Source organism: Oryctolagus cuniculus, chromosome 16 (genome assembly GCF_051225735.1).
Source record: "Oryctolagus cuniculus isolate XC-2025 breed Fujian yellow rabbit chromosome 16, ASM5122573v1, whole genome shotgun sequence".
Classification (NCBI taxonomy): Eukaryota; Metazoa; Chordata; class Mammalia; order Lagomorpha; family Leporidae; genus Oryctolagus; species Oryctolagus cuniculus.
Genome location: NC_142882.1, coordinates 61891262 through 61912324, shown reverse-complemented (window position 1 = coordinate 61912324; position 21063 = coordinate 61891262). Strand labels below are relative to the sequence as shown.

General features: G+C 41.5%; 1 protein-coding gene across 1 annotated transcript in view; it reads right to left on the bottom strand.

Annotated features, from left to right (window-relative positions):
* The window catches only part of NPSR1 (neuropeptide S receptor 1), a 166896-nt gene that overhangs the window by 126858 nt on the left and 18975 nt on the right, over positions 1-21063 (bottom strand). The window contains 1 exon segment of the mRNA NM_001204444.1: positions 7324-7456. Within this exon segment, the coding sequence (NP_001191373.1) occupies positions 7324-7456 (133 nt within the window).

Here is a 21063-nt window from a genome sequence, read left to right as displayed (position 1 = left end):
CCGGCCGCAGCGCGCCGGCCGCGGCGGCCATTGGAGGGTGAACCAACGGCAAAGGAAGACCTTTCTCTCTGTCTCTCTCTCTCACTGTCCATTCTGCCTGTCAAAAAAAAAAAAAAAAAAAAAAAAAAAAAGAATAGAGGGGACAAAAGATTTTCCCTCAACCCTCCTAGGTTCCAATCTATGAAATAAACTAATAGTAGGCAGATTAATAGGAGAAAATATACACATCTGTTAATTTTTAGTGCTACATGCATGGGGCATCTTATGATAAAAAGTGAGTACACCAAAAGTGATAAGATTTAAGAGTTTATCTACGGCCTTAGCAGTGGCAGGTGGGAGATAGGGGAGTGGTATAGGCCATTTTGGGGAGAATAAATTTTTTTGGAGGAAGTTGAATGGGATAACAGATGGGAATACAATAGCATGTGACAGCCTGGTTGTGATGGAAACTTTTAGTGTTCTCTCCAGTGACAAGAATCAATTTTCCCTGATAGCGAAACTCCCAGGTAGAGGATTTATGACAATTTAATTCCTTTTGGAGGCTCTGTCTTTAGGCAGATAAGAGGGATTCAGAGACAGCTTCTATGTGCATTTGCTCTTTTTTCAAGTGCCTTAAGCTCAAAATAATCAATATACTAAAGCAGCATAGCTTGAATAGTCTGTAGGAGAAAATTTGGTCTTCCTTCAAAGCCACACTTGAGAGCCAAAGACACAACTGGGCAAAGTTCATTGTCCTGAATAAAAGAGCTAAAGAAGCGAAGAAGGTTGTAAGTGAAATTCTGACCTGCAAACTTAACTTTAGAAGTTGCTTAATTAATTTAAATTAATCAGTTTTACAATGAATTATACAACTGTAGCAATAACACCCACAGCTAGCGATGCCAACAATGGCCATAGTTGGGCAGGCCAGATGCCAGGAGACATGAACTCAATGCAGGTCTCCCACATGGGTGACAGGGATCCAAATTCTTGAGCCATTACCTGCTGCCTTACAGGATGCACATTATCAGAGAATTGAAATCAATGCTCTTAGCAATTCTTGCATGCTGGCAGATGATGACAATAACAAGGTGAAACATGAGATGTGTATGATTGTAGAGTATTTTCAAAGAAGCGATTCTCTGGGTGAGTATTGGATCCAGCAGTTAAAACACTAATGGGATGCCAATCTCTCACATAGGAGTGTGTGGACTTCTGTCCTGGCTCAAATAGTTGAGTCCCTGCTAACTATGTGGGAGCCTTGCATTGACTTTGTGTCTCATGGCTTTGACCTGGCCAAATTATGGCCATTGTTAGCATTTGGGACTGTAAACCACCAATTTGAGTGCTCTCTCTCACACACTCTCAAATAAATAAATAAATAGGTAAACTTAAAAAAAAGTGAACACATTTGGGAAACATTGGGGGTGGGGCAAAGGACTTTGCCCTTCATGGGTAATTGTCCACTAGGAAGAAAATCCTGGTGCTACTGCACAGGATGGAAATCCAGCTAACTGTTCACTAGAGATAATTTTAGAAGAACCACAGCATTATCAAATGTCTCCCACAGGTTGATACTCAGCCCTTGTATTCTCCACCCCTAGTGCCTCACGCTGAAGCCTGCTCAGTCTTGTTATTACATGTGTAGATAACAGGCTCTCAGTGTTGCCCCAACTAGCCAGGTTTCCACCATCCTTAGGAAGTTCACCCATACTACACTTGGGCCTCTTGAGGCGGTGCATGCTGTAGCAACTGAAAGCTCAGGATTGGGGGAAGAATTCATGGGTTTGCACCTCTGGGCCACCGTTCACTGCATAATATAGAATAAGATCTGCCTGAGTCTTACTTTCGGTGACTATAAAAGGGGATCATGGTTATATCAAGCCTGGACCTGTTGTGAGGGTTTAATAAAACATTTAGCACAGGGGCTGATCCACAGTGAGCATTTCATAAAGTTTCTATTCCTGTGGCCCTGTTTATGGATGACAGGAGAGAGCTCACCGTCTCTCTCTTTCTCTATGAGCACAGACTTCGAGGAAAGGCCGTGTGAGGACACAGCACGAAGGAGCCATCTGGAAGCCGGGAGGAGTCCTTACCTGAACTTGACCTGTTGGCACTCTGATGTTGGATTTCCAGCCTCCAGCACTGGGAGGAAATAAGTTCTGTTGTTTACATCACCTAGTCTGTGGCATTTTCTTATGGAAGCCAGACAGACAAAAACAGCTCGCTTCTGGATGCCAAGAGGAAAACGTCTATAAAATCACAGCTCCATTTATGTGAGCACATTTAGCCTTGCATGGAAACACTAATAATAGCTGCATCTTTATGCAAGAACAACTCACCCATGCTGAGTTTAAGCCAGCAGCTTCTGTTTTAATATCATCCTTACTGGGTCAGTAAGGATGAACCAGTGTTTCTCATACAGAAGAGCCTAACATCCGGTCTTCTGATGGAAGGATTCCAGTGACACGCAGACATGAATATGGGTGGGTACTCACCATTATCCTTAATCTAGGTCTAGGTGGTCATCTGATAATTATGAAGACTTCAGGTTGTATGGGTGGGCAGGAGTTGATATCATTAGGAAAATCTACTTTTATTTCCTACTGCTACAGATCCTGAGATATATAATGGTTCAGTTTCAAAAAAAATCTAATAAAATAAACTGGAGCAGGAATTTTAAACTTATAACATCTTTCTTGAAGAGAATAGATTTTAAAACTTTGTCAAATGTATGATTGTCTAATTCACTGGACATGTTAAGCTTCCCCACTCCCCTGCTCTCATTCCTCCAAACCCTACCAAAAACATTTAATCGTCCATCTCCCAGATTAAAGGTAGGAATCATACTTGGGGTTTAAGGTAGAACTTTACAATGACATGGTTTTCAAAAAGTTTATTTTTATTAAAATTATACGTATATTAGTTATTGCAAACAAGTGACCCCGTAGGCCAAGTGTGGCTTGCACGTGTGATTATTTGATCAGCACTGCCTTTGACAAAAATTGAGTTTGAGCACTTTGAGGCTGGGTCTCAATTCTCCAGTCCTCCTTGGTTTACACTTTGCTTGTCTCATCTCCATGGTTCTTTCACACATTTGCATTACCTGCTTGACATTCAGTCTTTCATTCTATCTTTCAACTTCCCTCTCTTAAGATGATAAAAACCTTAAGCAAGTCATAGAAGGAACATATCTCAACACAACCAAGGCAATATATGACAAACCCATAACCAGTATCATATTGAATAAAGAAAAGCTGGAGTCATTTCCACTAAGATCTGGAACCAGATAAGGATACCTACTTTTGCCATTACTATTCAGTATAGATCTGAAAGTTTTAGCCAGAGCCATTAGACAAAAAAGAGAAATCAAAGGGATAGAAATGGGAAAGGAGGGGGGCCGGCATTGTGGCTACCAGGTGAAGCTACTACCTGCATCGCCAACGTCCCATATGGGAGCAGTTTGAGTGCTGGCTGCTCCCCTTCCAATCCAGCTCCCTGCTGATGCGTCTGAGAGGGCAGTGGAGGATGCCCCCAAGGAGGGCCCCTGCCACCCATGTGGGACACCCAGAAGAAGCTCCTGGCTTCTGGCTTCACCTAGCCCAGCCCAAGTCATTGGAGCTATTTGGGGAAGTGAACCAGCAAATGGAGGATCATTTACCTCTCTCTCTCTCTCTCTCTCTCTGTCTCTTCCTCTGTGTGTGTGTGTGTAGCTCTGCCTTTCAAATAAATCTTTTTTAAAAATGGGAAAGGAATAAGTCAAATTATCCCTATTTGTATGACCCTATACATAGGATAACCCAAAAACTCCACTAAAAGGTTATTGGAAGTCATGAGAGAGTTTGGCAAAGTTGCAGGATATAAAATCAACACACAAAAATCAATACCCTTTGCATGCGCAAAAACTGCCATGGCTGAGAATGAACTTGTAAGATCAGTATCATTCACAATAGCTATAGTAAATATTAAATACCTTGGGATAAATATAACCAAGGATGTGAAAGATCTCTACAATGAAAACTGTAAAACATTAGTGAAAGGAATAGAAGAAGATGCAAAAAATAGAGAAATCTCCCTTGTTCACATTGATTGGAAGAATTAATATAAACAAAAGGTCCATCCTTCCCAAAGCAATTTACAGATTCAATGTAATCCCAATCAAAATACCAAAGACATTTTTATTAGATCTGGAAAAAATGACCTTAAAAATTGATGTGGAATTATAAGAGAATCCAATAGCTGAAGCAATTCTAAACAATAGCAATGAAGCTGGAGGTATCACAGTACCTGACTTCAAACTCTATTCAGCTTGTCAGACTTCCAGCTTACACTTCTAAATCACCTACTTTCTGGAGGGGAAAAGTGGTGTTAAATAACGAATTAACCTCTCAGGGTTTCCTGCACTGTGACATCTTGGCCCTTCAAGTCTTAGCTGTCTTGGTAGCTATGTGATGTCTTCTGTGAAACGTTTACATTTTGTCCAGACTTTCTAATTATTGTAAATAGGTGTACTGATCTTAAATGTTTTCCAAGTTTTTGAAAACAATTCATATCAGTTATTCTTGAGCTATCACTATGTATGTTACAATTTTTTAAAACTCAGTCCTATTTATTTTTAGCTACCACATTTGAAAATATAAATATGGATGTGTATGTTCATCTGTTCATCCTGGTAACTGGTTTTTGGAAGATGTGGTATCTCTAAGGTCATGATTTGGTAGGAGTCAAAACAAACAAAAAACAGAAAAAAATTGAAACTCATTGCCATAAGGTAATAAACATTTAGAGGAGAGAAAGAGAAGAAGCCAAGAAAACATAAGACACAAGGTTGGAGCAAGATAAAACTGAGAAATTTCTTGTGGCAGCTGGAAGTTTTGAGAATATGAAATAACCAATTTCAAGATATTTGCCTTTCAATGATTTAATATCCTTATATTGCCTGAAATATCCAGCAAAGTATTTTAAACATATAAAGTCATGTTTCTGTGGATGATTTTAAGGAAAACAAATAAAAGAGAGGCGGAGTGTCTTATTAGGAACAGTATGAGATTAAAAACAAACAAAGATGAGCTAAGGGAGATGAGATGTTGGTGAAGTTGGATAAGAGTCCAGTGGAAGTAGGAGGCACAAAACAAGAGTGAAAGGTTATAATATAAGGTCCAGACAATTGGGAGAAGTCTCAGGTGAAAAACTGAAATAGGATGAGACTCAGACCAAATTTATATAAATCTCAATGTATAGGGCATGTCAGTTGATGCTTGAGTAACTTTCATAAATATATGCAAGCCCCAGATATTTATTTTCACCTCCTTGACCAAAGAATCTGATCATAGGGAAATGTGTTTGGAGTGCATTTTAATATCTTATGGAAGAAGTCTAATCTTAGTTCCTTGAGCTTTAATCTTAGATCTCTGGAAATGATTTCCTTTACCTGCTATGCCACAGTGCTGGCCCCAATTGAGCTTTTTTTTAAAATATTTATTTTTATTTATTTGAAAGTTAGAGTTACAGAGAGAGGTAGAGACACAGAGAGAGAGGTCTTCCATCGGCCGGTTCACTATCGAAATGGCAGCAATGACTGGGGCTGGGTGTGGGTGCAGGGGCCCAAGTGCCTGAGTCATCATCCACTGCTTTCCCAAACACATTTGCAAGGAGCTGGATCAGAAGTAGAGGAGCCAGGACTCAAACTGGCACCCATTTTGGATGCCAGCACTGTGGGATGGGGCTTTAACTTGCTGCACCACTGTGCCAGCCCCTCCACAGAGCTTTTGCAGGATGAATCAATTAATAGAAGTAGACTATTTAGAACATGCACAAGCAATTAAGCCATATTCATACAACAGACTATGAGTTAGAATAGAAATACAACTTTTCCCTTTGATAATAGGCGGCAAAATTCCAATTATAGTGTTCATTTATTACTTGTAGTAAAATGTGAGATTCCCAGGTGTTACCCTTGCTACCTCTAACCTCTTACCCTCTCAAAGAATATATAACCACAATGAATGTAGATTGCAATCTTGTAACTGGAGAAATGCAATGAAAGCGAACTATGACACCTTTACCCTGGGATTTTGCCTGTTAGCATTTGCTGGATGATCTTAATTGCTTTCTACTCCTAGTATCACAGGAGTGAAAAGTCAGACTTCAGGTTAAAAAGGTTGAAGGATTCCCCCATCACAAGTCCCACATTTACAACTCACATTACTTTACCTTCTCTTTGCTTTTTCAGTTTGTCACGGTGACTTTGTTTTGCACCCTTGGCCACCATAACCCAGTCAGGCCCAGGCAATTGCTATGCTCCATTAGGGAGAGAAAGGGGGGTTTCAGGGTATCAACAATGCATGGCTCAGCTTTGCTTGTGAGTCACATTGTTACCATTTTCATATCTGGATGCAACTGCAACTGAGCTGACAGAGAGGTTGTAACATTCCAGACAGTTCCCTCTGACAGTCATCTGCCATCCCTCCTTGTTAACACAACACTTTTAAAAAATTTTTTTTTCATTTTACCTACAGTTTGATCCAAATTAAGGTATTATGACAGCCAACTGTCATGGAAGTCAAAACTCCAGGACTGACTGAGGCTGACCAATGTGAACTCCATTGGCCTGCTCTCTTCTCTGGTCTGTGCCCCAGTGTTCTCTCTGCGGTTGGGTTCACCTTTTTCTTTATGAGCAGGAGCTCTACTGTTGGCCTCCACTCCTCCCCAGAGGTATTTTCCTTTCCCAGATCACTTTCTTCTTTGAGAATATTTCACCGTTCACCCTCTAGGGGAGCTGTGCGAACACTGCCTCCGCATTGGCTGTCTGCAAAACTAAACATCCCGATAGGGATTTTATCTTGTTTCTTACACGGCCTCCAGCAGTGGTGTTACACATCATTTGTATTTCAAAAGTAACACAAGCTTTCACCTGCCAAGCACCGAGGCTTCCTGTTTATTACTGAATAGAAACGGTTCTGGCCCACTTTCTGGGATATACTCCTTAAACTCACAATGTGGGATGATCCGGTGATGTCACCTTAGTCAACGATAGAGTAGGCTTTACAGGACTATGGGGGAATGAAAACCTATAGAACCCATTGTTGGTGCTGATATTGGTATTTCCAAGCCTATACCATAAAGGTTTTTTTTATGACAGAATCTTCTGGACATTCAAATGAGCTAGATTTTTTGGTGATGATATTCAAATATGGATTTTATATCCCCATAGAAAGTACTTCCAGGTTTGCTGATGCCTTTGGACTGCTGGAATTATGTCTCCATTGAGAAAATAATTGGAAGTAGGGAGCCATAGTGATCTTGCACACAGCTTCCTCCTCACCCACTTGCAAGGTTACTCACCTGTGATGGCCAGCTGGGTCACAAAGAAGGTCATTCTCGACTTCCTCTTTCTCCTCCACAGGGAGAACAGCACGACAGAGTTCCCAACAATGGTGAAGACAAAGAGGACCCACAGAGTGACCAGCTGCTCAGTCTGTAAGAAACAGCAACACAAAAGCCATGCAGCGGTGATAACAAGTTCCTTCCAGAAGGTGTGACCTGGGCTAGGGTGCTGGGAGATCTACCTCCTGGTCCCTTACTGTCACCTGTTGAAGTAGTTCTTCTCTCAAGACAATAATGACAAATAGACCTCATTTACACCAGCAGCAGAAAAAAGTGTTGCACCCTTAAGTCTTTTTGAAAATATACATTGAAAGAGCAAAAACAAAGCAAAACCATGTGTATGTATAATCTCTAATTAAGTAATTTTAACTTTATATGAGAGGTCAAGATGAAAAAAAAACCACTATAATCCAAAGATGGGCATAGTTAGTGTAACAACAAATTGAAATTTGTTTAAAGATAACAGGACGGTTCAATAAATCAAGTACTTCAATTCAGTGAACTATTGTGTAGCTATTAACAATGATGGCTATGAATACTATTAGCAACATGAAAAATATTTATAACTGTGAGTGGGAAAATATGATAAAATTGTATTTTGGGTATGATTACAACTCTGTTGTATCTATCTATCTATCTATAAAACAACTCTGCGAAAGACTGAAGAGTGTTAAGAGTGCTTATTTTATGGTCGTATGATTACGGGCTAGCCTTTCTTTTTTTATTCCTTTGATTGAATTCACAAGATAGCAATACTAAAGTTCCTTTGAGTAATGCATAATTAATATTTTTAAAAAGCAGGAATGGGACTCATTTAAAATGCCAAGTCCTTCATAGAAAGTTTTCCTTGATTGTTTCAAATAGAGTTTTCCATCTGTTTAACATCCATAGCTCAGAACAAGCAGAGGCCCAGGGCAGTGGGATCACTGGACACAGGTGTGGGACAGGACTGCTTTGTGGGGAAAAAGCATGAGGCCAAAGGGCACCAAGGGAAAGCCTGGCAATCCAAAGAAGAATGGCCCGATGGAGACACCGCCCAGAAGGTCTGGGCAGAATCCAGGTGAGAACACACGTCTGAGACTGAAGCCCGCAGTGCTGCTTCTGTTTGCAGAAGAGGAGAGCAGCCTGCAGGACTTCCCACGGTGGCCGCCTTCTAGACATCACCTTGGCTAGGCCGTGGAGCCCAGCTGTTTGCTCAAACACTAGTCTAACACATTGCTGTGGTGGTATTTTATAGAAGTGATTGACACCTACACTCAATTGACGTTAAGTAGAGCAGTTGACCCTCCATAAGGTGGACTGGCTTTCTCCCACGACATAAAGATCTTAAAAGCAAAAGCTGACATTACCTCGAAAAGAAGGAATTCTTCCCCAAGACTGTAACATAAAAACCACACCTGAGTTTCCACCCTGCCCTGTGCACCCCAGAGTTGTCAGCCTGCACACTTGCATAGCAAATTCCTGTTGTCTCTCTCTCTCTCTCTCTGAAGGTACTTCAAAATATTTGGAAAACAACAAAAGATAGTTTGATTTTGGTGCAAAACATTTTGGAAATTTAGACATAGATGTTTTATTTCAAAAAATTTATGGAAGATTCACATTCTGAAAAAAATGTGTGATTTCAAAAATTTTTGCACCAAAATAAACATAAGATAATTTCATTATTTCTACAAAATTCTGAAGCAGTCTCGTGTTTATGCGTATAATATAATATACATATAGAAATCTTTCTCTTTACACACACACACACACACACACACACACCACTAGTATATAGTAGTATGGTTCTGTTTTTCTGGAGAATGCTGGAGAATCCTGGTCGACACACTCTCAATGCTAAGCTTAGCCATCATGGCAGCACTTTATCCTCATTGTTTGAATAACCTATTTTTAAATTCCTCCATGACAGAAGACTAAATTCTTTAGGGAACTGGAACAATTCAGATGAAACCAAATCCTCTTTGGGCGCTGCTGTCCACTTGGACCGATTCCCTTCCTCAGACAGCAAACATCTTTTGGGTTGCAGTGCACATTCTCCTAATCCTTTGTAAAATATTTTATAGTGGCTGGCATTGTGGCAATGGCTCAAGTCCCTGCTACTCCACTCCCAATCCAGTTCCCTGCTAATGTGCCTGGGAAAGCAGTGGATGACGGCCCAATGGCTTGGGCCCTTGCACCCATGTGGAAGACCTGGAAGAAGCTCCTGGCTCCTGGCTTCAGTCTGGCCCAGCCTTGGCCATTACAGCCGTTTGGGGGAGTGAACCAGCAGATGGAAGATTTCTCTCTCTCTGCTTCTCAATGTCTCTGTAACTTTGCCTTTCAAATAACTAAAACAAACCTTTAAAAAATATTGTGTTTCTTTATTTTTCTTTTGGACAGGCAGAATTAGACAGTGAGAGAGAGAGAGAGAGAGAGACAGAGAGAAAGGTCTTCCTTTCCATTGGTTCACCCCCCAAATGGCCGCTATGGCCAGTGCTGCACCGATCCGAAGCCAGGAGCCAGGTGTTTCCTCCTGGTCTCCCATGCAGGTGCAAGGCCCAAGGACCTGTTCCGTCCTCCTCTGCCTTCCCGGGCCACAGCAGAGAGCTGGACTGGAAGAGGAGCAACCGGGACAGAACTGCCCCAACCAGGACTAGAACCCCGGGGTGCCGGCACCACAGGCAGAGGATTAGCCTAGTGAGCTGCAGTGCCAGCCTAAAAAATATTTTATAAACACACTGAGCAAATACACAGTAGTGTTTTGTGTAGAGGTTAGTTTTTTTATTTACTGTGTTTACTATACTCAACGCTGTGCAAGTTGTTTTTTTGCCACTTGGAGGAATATTTAAGTCAAAGTGATGTTTCATGTGATGTTAATGAATGGAATATAGAAAAGGACTGAAAATAGTAAAACAAAATATGCTGAGGAGGCGGGGAGTATATGGATTGGAGCAAAGGAGAGAACTGATAAGCACTTCCAGTCCACCCAGATTCTCGGAGCTTCGAAATCCCTCTGAGCCAAATAGGCACAGGATATGCTGGGACCGCCAGGAGGAAGCCCCATCCTGTCCCACCAGTTTCAGAGACAAGAGAAGTTCCCTGCCGCTAATCCTCCAGCCCCTGTCCTTGCCGGAAATCCAGACTGAAGCCAACATCCCCCTGAGTCATCCAGGTGATGCGTCAGTGCTCTACCCTGGGTTTACAGGTGTGTTTCTGGGGCCCAGGGTGGAAGCTTGGCCTTAGAAGTTAGAGAGGATGGACATGAAGGAGTGCTGAGGGTGGTGGGTGCAGAACGAGAGTGGGACGACCACAGGGCGGGGTGAAGTTGCGAGGTGTTCACTGACACAGGGCGAGGGTGACCTGAGGACCCGTCAACAGCAATTGACCAGGACTGTAATGAGGTGGGAGACGTGAAGCAGGAAATCTACATGAGCTTAAAATGAAAGCAAAGGCAATTTGATGTGGGTGCAGAACAGGTTTGCACACCATCAGACACCGATTCGGTTAACAACAGAATGAGTGTTCCACTGCGGGGAAGGGGTGGGAGCTTTTTTTTAACACGAGAAAGGAAGGGATTTCGTACACTCAGCATTCTTAGGAGATAAGCAAAATCAATCAAGTCTGGTGCTTGGGAACTGACACAAACAGGGCAGTTATAAATTTTGCAAGTCCACTGAAACAGCCAGGCCAGGGACAGACTGGTCACTTGTGGAATGTCTCAGGCCCGCGGGGTATTGACAAAATCCAGAAAACTGCTCCATCTGGTGGTTTCAGTTTTTGACAGTGACTGTGTAGCAACTTGTCCCTTGTTCCTTAGGGTCTCTGTAGCTCCCAAAAGAATTACCTGTCAGTCAACAATGGCCACCTTCCCAAGATGCCCCTGTGTCTCATCTTCATCCAGAACTAAGAAGGGGAGATGTTATGATCACAGTAAACTCCACATAGAGGTGCCGTAAAATTCCCAGATGGCAACACATGCTAAGATACCACTCCTTACCTTATAAAAGAGGCTGAGAATGGGGACAGCCCTTTTTTTGTTCTAGACTCTGGTTGGGGTTCTATTTAGGCTTTTCCTCTCTTTTTTATAGGTAACTCTCTGACCCACTTGTGATGAGTATTTCTTTAAGTGGGATAGCCCATGCTCATGCATGAATTTGTGTTTTGTCTCTCATTGTTAAATAAATCCTGTTCCTATTGGTGCAAAAAAAAAATTTTTTTCTCTCTCTCCTTGATCAAAAGTCATTTCAATTTTTACTTTACCAGGGACAAGACTCCGTGCTCAGCCCTGTTCCCAGCATCACAGTGAAGTGTGACTATGCATCAATCCCCTACGGCCTCTGCACGCTAGGGCTGTGTCCGGGGAATGGGGAGATGGAAAGAATGTTGGAATTTTCCATCCCCACAAAAGGGAAACCAAACCCTGATGTTCAGATTCTGGGGACTTGAGCTTGAGGAGGTTACAAGGCTGAACTTGAAGCTGTAAATCCTAGAGCTTAAAGAGGCCCATTGGACAACACTGAGAAGTGGCAGAGGAAGAGTTTAAGCCTAGCAGGTGGTATATCTGAAGGGACAATTCAGGGAAGCAGCAGGCCAGGACTTGGGTTATTGTGTGCATGTGTGTGTGTATGTGTGTGCGCGCGCACACACACGCATGGTAGGGGGAGCTCAGAGCTTCATGTGGCATTTAGATTTGAGGGACCTAGTAAGAGTCTTTCTCATAATAAAAATCATCAGAATATGTGTTTGGAAACAAAACAAGATACACAAAAACAGAAAGAAGAAACGAAAAATCATTCATTACAATTTGAGGATATAGGATTCCAAAGTCAGTATCTCAACATCTATATCTGCTGCCTCTTGCTCTCTTGACCACAAATTGTGGTCTTTTTCAAGGTTCAGTTTTGGAATTTGCTTTTTTTTTCTTACAGCACAGCAAATGGAACTCAGAACTTCCTAGTACTGGGCATAAATCACTTTATTTAATCTTCCCGTCAGCTAAAGAAGTAGGCTTTTTGTTTTTTAAATAGTAATTTATGGGGCCAGCACTGTGGTGTAGTGGGTCAAGCCACCACCTGCAACACCAGCTTCCCATATCGGCTGCTCCTCTTTTAATCCAGCTGTTTGCTAATATGCCCAGACAATACCCACACGTAACATCACCTGATAGCTTCAGTGGTTGCCAGTTCTCCAGTACACAGGTAAGTTGTAATTTACTCAGTAGGCCTATTTTGGATATTGAATTTCAGCTATTTTTTTCGATCATAAATAATACTATGAACACATCTATTTATAATGTCAAAAGTGCCTATTTTCTAGATAAAAACCCCTAGATGTGAAAGATTAAAGTGAAAGAAATAAGATTTTGCTTACATACTAATTTCTATCAAGAAATTATCCACATTTCCAGTACACAAAAATGAATAAGTCAAAATAATCATAATAACAGGATGCATTTTTGCTAATGTTTCCCAGGTATATTTATAATATTTTATTATTATGAATTACCATTAACATTTCAACATCTACTTACTGACCATTTCTTGTTTTGTAAATTATATATTTGGAAAAAGCTCATTTTTTCTTTCTTTTAGATGGATTTTTTAGAATAATAACTTCCACTTTAAGGATAATCTCAGTAATATAAGTGATAAGTATTTTAACAGTTTGCAACTGTATTTTATTGTATGGTATTTTTCTTGCAAGACATTCACATAAAAAGTGCACAAAATACACATGTACAGATTAACCAGTAATCATCTAGTAAGAACTCCCGTAATTACTACCAACATCATGAAGGAAACCCCGAGCTCTAACTTGACTTTGATTTAATTTTACTGTGGCTACTTATATTTGAGTCCATAAATAGTGTTGCCTATTTTTCTTACTTTATATGGGTGGTTTTATACCATGGGTATTCATTATGGCTTGTGTCTTAGTCGGTTTTCACTTGGTATAACAAAATACTTATGCTAGGATATGTATAAAAAGGTTTATTAAAGCTCACTGTTGAGGAGTTTGAAGAGTTCAGTGCCCACATTGGCATGGCCAAGGGGAGGGCCTTCCAGCTACATCCTAATGTGATGGTTAGCGACACAATGGGAGAATATTACAGAGGGGGAATCTTAGGTTGAAGCAGGCAGCAAGAGGGACTCAGGAGACAGGCTCGGTCTTTTCGTAACAAACCACTTTTATGGGGAACATTTCCCACTAAGACGCTAGCATGAATCCCTGCCAGGGTGGAGCTCCCACGATGTACCCACCTCCCACTAGGCCCCACTCTTAGAGGTCCTACCATGACTCAACATGCCACACCAGAGACCAAACTCAGAGCATATGAATCTTTGAGAAGCACATTCAAACTCTACCCGAACCGCACTATTTTGCCTTCTAGGTTTACAATCCATCCCTGTGGTTGCATAGAGCTGTAGGTTTTCCATTTTTATTTGAAGAAAGTGCTCCATTCTATGACCGTGCTATTATCTCACATACCTTGATGGACATTTGGTGACTTCCAGGTTGGAGCTATTATGGCAATCAAGATATGTTGTTCTCTAGTATGTGTTTCGAGGTGAGGAAATTCTGGTACAAGGAAAGAGTAAGTCTTTAATGCTGGATAACGTCAAAATGCTTTCTATAATGGCTTGGGTAGTTTTTCAGTTTTCTTTATTTTTTTTTACAGGTAGTTATTTCATATTTAAAATTTTGTTGTAAATGGCTTCTTTCACTACACCATTATATTTTTCCAAATAGTTAATGTTGGTTTACATGGAAATAACTCACTTGAATATATTTACTTTGAAGTCAGTAAAGTTAAAAGCTGTTCCACTAATTCTAGCACTTGTTTCATTAATCCTTCTGTATTTTTAATGGAGACTGCTAAATCAATGGCAAATAATCATTTTCTCTCTAACTTTCAAATGTATGTCTATTTTATATATATTTATCAGTTTATTGTATTAGTTAGAACCTTCAAAACAATGATCAAATTATATGATATATGGTAATCTTGCTATGCTTGTAACCTCAGTGGGGTTGCCTCTGATGCTTTACTTTATTATGGTCATACAATGTGAATTTTGTTAAGTATTTGTTGATGGAACTTTTTACACAATAAGATTTCTGAAATTGCTTTTATGATGTTAATGAATTATCTATATAAGATCATTTACTGGTGTTTCTTTTAGCTTATTTGTGATTAATTTTAACATTTTGTATTTTGTCCTGATATTAATTTTTCTAATATTGATTTTATGATATGTATATTTTTATGTTTATCTGTATATTTCTAACCATTTATCTTCACTTGCAATGAAGTATTTCTCCTGTAAATAGTACAAATTTTTGTTTTTGATAAACTTGGCCTACATTTGTGAATATTTAATCCATTGTAACTTATCATGGTAAATGAAATGTAAGAAATTATGAGGCTGGAGCCGACTCTGTGGGCAGTGGGTTAAAGCCCTGCCTTGAAGCACTAGCATCCCATATAGGCGCTGGTTCTAGTCCTGGCTGCTCCTCTTCGGATCTAGCTCTTTACTATGGCCTGGGAAAGCAGTAGAACATGGCCCAAGTCCTTGGGCCCCTGCACCCAAGTGAGAGACCCGGAAGAAGCTCCTGGCTCCTGGCTTCAGATCAGCCCAACTCCGGCCGTTGTAGCCACCTTGGGAGTAAACCAGCGGATGGAAGACCTCTCTCTCTGTCTCTACCTCTCTCTATGTAAATCGTCTTTCAAATAAATAAAAAATTTTTTTAAATTATGAGCAATGTTTTTCTATTTTTTTAATGCTTTCTTTGTCACTGGTGTTTTAATTACTTTTGTCTGTTAGTAATCTGATGCTTATTTATTCTCTTATCACACAAGCCAACTTCAAAAGAATTGAAAATATGTGAAGTTTAATTTTTTCTAAAACCATTAAGGATTATTTAAATTTTCACTTCAGTGGCCAGCGCCGCCGCTCACTAGGCTGATCCTCCGCCTTGCGGCGCCGGTACACCGGGTTCTAGCCCCGGTCGGGGCGCCGGATTCTGTCCCGGTTGCCCCTCTTCCAGGCCAGCTCTCTGCTGTGGCCAGGGAGTGCAGTGGAGGATGGCCCAAGTGCTTGGGCCCTGCACCCCATGGGAGACCAGGAGAAGTACCTGGCTCCTGCCATCGGATCAGCGCGGTGCTATGGCCGCAGCGCGCCGGCCGCGGCGGCCATTGGAGGGTGAACCAACGGCAAAGGAAGACCTTTCTCTCTCTCTCTCTCTCTCTCTCTCTCACTGTCCACTCTGCCTGTCAAAAAAATAAAAAAATAAAAAAATAAATTTTCACTTTGTATTGCTAAATAATAAATAAAAATGCCTTTTACCTTTTAGTCTTCCCTACATGCCCCCAGATTGTGTCAAAATAATTTGTGATTTTTAAAACCAAGATTATTTGTAAATTTTCATATATTGTCATATATTGTACGTTTCTTTCCATAAATTATTTTAAAAAATTGTACTAAAGTTTCATAAATATATCACCAGAATTATTTAGTTATTAATTCAATGTTTCATTTACTTATTGTTCTTTTATATTATGTCTGATACTCTAAATTTTTTGTTTAGATTAATTCCTGAGTAGAGTGATACACTCAATTTTAATTTTTTTAGTAAGTGTAGAGTACGTTTGAATTTTCACATGTTGAGGGAACATCTCTTGCACCTTCCTGGAATTTGATATTGAGATTCTAGTGTTTTCCTGTTAGCTCTGTAGATCTGCAGAATGAATGTGGAAGTGAAAGAATGCATTACGGTCTCCATTGTTGTGTTGCCCAGATCCATTTTTTTTCTTTGCAGTAACTTATTTTCCTATCTAACCTCTTTTTTAAAAAAATTGTTAAAATATAGGTACTAATTGGTTTGGATCAGATCTTCTTTCTAACCTTTGTGCACTAAAGACTCAACTTTTGAAGCCGGGTAGATCATCTTCCATCATTTTTCTAGGCTTTCTCCCTCTCTGGCCTCCCTTCTGGAATTTCGTTGCATGGCTTCCATGGGATTTTCCTGCATTTCCCCACTCCCTGTCCCTCCTCATAACCAGGTTTCCCTTGTTGATCGTGAATTTTCTGATATTACTCTTGTGTGTTCTTACATTTTAATGATCGAATAAAATGAAGTAAGTGTATTTTCCAGCTAAAACACTATTTTCTGAACTCTAGTGTGTCCCTTCGTTTGATGCTATGTCCTTTTCAAGCCCTGATGAGAATAAAAATGAGAGATTTTCCAAGATTTTCTCCTATTTCTTTCAGGAAATCTGTTTCAAGAGGAGAAGCATTTAGACGACCTCAAGCAATTTCTTTTTTTGAATTACAGAACACTGTACCATGCCAGCAATTTTCCTCAGCCTGGGTAATGGTGGTGGTAGGTGGGTTATTTTTACATTTGTCTGGGACGGCTTTGGATTTCCTGCTGAGCTCTTTCAGCCTCACATGAACAAGGAGGGAAACTTCAGCTTGCTGGTGATGTTTCTTTGCTAAGTCAGAAATCCAGGTGTACATGGTGGGTGAGGTGACAGCAATGTCTGGAAGAAGTCAAGGCAGCAGGTGACAGCAGTGTCAAGATGGCGGCCGATAAGTGGCAGTCTTCCTTAATAGGACAGTCCTCTCCAAGTGTTACTCAGCCGGCTGTCCACATCCCATCAGCTGTGAGAAAGCATTCGCCACCACCCTTCCCATTTGCAGCATTCAGTGAACTCTTCACAGAAATGTGCTTGCTGGTGGTTGCCCCAGTCTCAACTGCTGGAATCCTTTCCCCTTACTTCCCAGGGACGCTTGTATCTCAGGTGAGAAAGAGTGGGAGTTGGACTGCCCCATCTCAGAATGTCCTACCTATGCTGCACCTTCCAGAAATTCCTCCAGTTTTCAGCCTGTGTCAACCTTCCTTATTTTCTAATCTGGAACAGAATGTTTTTCAACTACAACACTTTCTGATAGTCTTTTGTCTGAGACTTAGCAAGAGGAAGATAACTTAGCAAAGGGATTCAGAGTCGTGTTGCATGGCAGGGCAGTGCTGTGCCTCTCTTTCCTCACACAACTGCCTGTCAGGTAAGCCACATCTCCAAAAAACCAACACTGAAGTGAGTAAATGATTTGCAGTTCACATGGCAGGTTGGTGAGTATGCTCTGGACACCAAATCTCAGATTTCCAGAAATCAAGAGCTCCCTGGCTGCCAGTGGGTTGGGAATGACTGCTTTCCTTGACCTTGTATAGCATGATGCAGATTGAGGGTGTCCAATCTCTTCAAAGTAGGCTTGGAGTTCAGATCTGCCTTGCTGGACGCATGGAGCAACAACACTGCAAATCAAATTAGCCAAGTTTGATGTTGCTGTGAATTGGAAGTCAGCTTTCAGTGGGGCTGAGACAATTAGTAACAGCTTCAACTGAGCCTTTTTTCTTCTGAACCTGAGGGCTGGCAGGCTCAAGGATCTCTGTAAACAGGTTGAGGTCTATTCTCCTTGGGATTGGTGATGTCTGTGGGGGAGGCCGAACAGATCCTGTGAAAGAAGATCCCCTTCCTCCCTCTTTGGAGTTTTCTATTGAAAGCTCATCTCACCTCACATCCTAAGCTTCAGGGAACTTCCAGATGGAAGAAGTTTTCCACTGCTGTCTCTGGAGTCTTCCTAAAAACCACGTTTCTTATTTGTTTATGAATTTATACAATATCTGTTTATTCTCTAGTGTGTGCAAGACACAGGGTAATGTGTATGTGTAATAAGGAAAGAATAGAACATGGAGAGTGTGTAAGTTATACTCAATCAAACAGGACAAGGTTCATCAAGGATGAAAACACTTAGCAGCATTCTTAGGTGCACACACACACACGCTCCTGAGTTATATGAAGACTGGGAGAGTTATGGTCGCGGGAATCAAGTGGAAAACATTAAGGAATTGGTGTATCATAAGCAAGAGAACAGTATGATAGAGCTTGGCTTGCAGACAATGTCTTTGGTTGATACTAAATTGTGATACACCATAAATGATAATCTCTCTGACTTGTTTACTAACTCATAACTTTTTGAAGACAAAAACAAAAGCTATCCCTGGGCAGAAGGATTGACATGTAAGATGATGAAGAAGGTGATGTCTAACTGAGTGTCTGATGTGTAGTAGACAAGTACAAAAATTGGTTTATTTTCTTCCTTAGTTTTATGTAATGTGGAAAAGGTTTGAAAAGTGATGAATAACTCATTACCTTTTCATAACAATGCCTGAATTCACCCTGTCCATTCTATTTTCAGTATCACTACATTGGAATTTTACTGAAGCCTAACAGTTACTTCTACACTACCATGCTTCCCATTCCAGTACTGATGGTGTCCCAAAACCATTCTCAAGTCTATGGCAGAATATAGTTGGGTACTAAATGCCCCCTAGTGGTTATGTGAGGCACAATTCTAGGCAGATGTTTAAATACTGGTTCAAAAGAGTAGGTGAATTTAGGATTTCTCAGTGACTGATGACTAGCGTGTTCTTAGCTCTAGCATGTTCTCAGCTCAATTTCTTGATTTGTATCTCATGACCGATTGGCTTTCACCTTAAAATTAACCAGGCCATGCAGTGACGCTGACTCTCTGTAGACTCAGGGAATTACAAGCTGGGATTTAGAGAGAGGAGAATTTCAAGGTTTTCTTGATGAGACCCGTGCTGACGCCTGAGATTTGGCTCCACGGGCAATGTACCCTTCCATACCAAAAGGATGCCCGTGAAAGCCTCCCTTAGGTCTGGGTTACCTCTCCAAGTTTGAGATCTACCTAGCCCACGGGAAGTGCCTAATAAATATCACTTGGAAGAATACATGCGTGATGAGAAGTGCCAAGGTACTTAGGATCAGAGGAAAGGACATTTGAATTGATAATTATCTTGGAAAATTTCGCTGCTCGTGTTGAATCTGGATCTTTCTGGTTTGTTTGGAGAGGGAAGCATGATTTACCCAGATCCAAGGAATGCCAATCCTCTTTTCCACTGGGATACTGGACATAGGAAGATCAAAATTCTAAAGTATCTTCAACAATTAAAAGGTGAATAAGAACTAAGCTTTTTGAATTAACCACATTCATCACTTTGTAAGGTGTGTTAGGAGAACAATGGATGTTTGCTGTTGATGGTTGTGATGGGCCGAACATCCCTTGAGAAGCTTTCCATACGACTGCTCATGTGACCTTCATAACCTGATCAATGAGCTGTCACCATTAATCTAATAGGTAAGGCAATGAGGTGCAGAGAATTTACTCGTCTGAGTTGCCTTCTTCGTAAATGATGCAGCTGGGTTCTGAACAGTTTTGCTTGACTGAAAAGTTAGTGCACCGCTTACTGTATTGGTTTTCTGTTCACATTTCAGTTCAGAGACAGTGAAGTCACCTTATTTACTTTCAGATTTCAAGTGAGATACAAATCTCCATTTTCCATCTGCTCCAAAATTTGTCTGAAGCTGGGTTTCTAGTGCTGGGTCAGATTCACAACTGTGACACCTAAATTAAGGTCCCTGCGCAATGTATTTGAATGGGCACTGTAACAACACGTGGCTATCATACAATAGTAGTCAAAAATGTCACACAAGATGCAGCCATATCATCTGTCCCAGATGTACAGAGCTTTCTGCACACCTGGGAAGGAGCAAGTCTATGTTGCTTTCCAAGACAGGAAATGAAGTCTCAAAAGAAAGATCAGTGAGTCAGCATCAGTTCTCAGTGAAGAGGCAAAGGACTCCACTGTCCTGTTTCTGAGGACTGTGTCGTTTCTGTCTTTACAGGCAGAGTGGACAGTGAGAGAGAGAGACAGAGAGAAAGGTCTTCCTTTGCCGTTGGTTCACCCTCCAATGGCCGCCGCGGCTGGCGCGCTGTGGCTGGCACACCGCGCTGATCCGATGGCAGGAGCCAGGAGCCAGGTGCTTTTCCTGGTCTCCCATGGGGTGCAGGGCCCAAGCACCTGGGCCATCCTCCACTGCACTCCCTGGCCACAGCAGAGAGCTGGCCTGGAAGAGGGGCAACCGGGACAGAATCCGGCGCCCCGACCGGGACTAGAACCCCGTGTGCCAGCACCGCTAGGCGGAGGATTAGCCTAGTGAGCCGCGGTGCCGGCCGTTTCTGTCATTTGCAATCCCTGTGCTCTGAGCCCCAATTAAAGCCTCATTAATTTCCTTAGGTGAGTTGGGAATATCAAAAGCAAAAATTTGAAACCATTAACTCCATTAAGGATGAGTCATGGTGGGTGAGACAGGTGGGAAAAGACCCCAAAGCTTTGGATTCTTAAAGCTGCTAAATTAGACTTGGAGAATGAGTCTCACTGCAAGGACATGGAGACCCACTAGCTGGGCGGTAACCAGCTAGTCAGGAACTTCTTGTTCAAGAGATAGCCCAACTTCTCTTGGCCTCTGGCCAGCTGCCAGTTTGGAAGCACTGTTAGGTGGTCAATAACCAGTAAAGGCCAATGAAGAGGTCCTGAGGGGGGCAGGACTTGGCTCCCTAGGAGCTCCTTCCTTCTTGCCCACAGCCAGCTCCTTCAGGTGAGTCCCTTTCTGAAAATCTGCCTTCTCCTCACCCTTCGAGTAACCCAGTTGGTAGATACCCTTGCAAATACGGTTGACTTATTGTCAACACAACCACCTTCCTGAAATTACCTGTGACCAGGACATCTTCATTTCTAATTCTCACTTAAGATGACAGGCATCACAAGGCTTTATGGAATCAAAATGGCAGA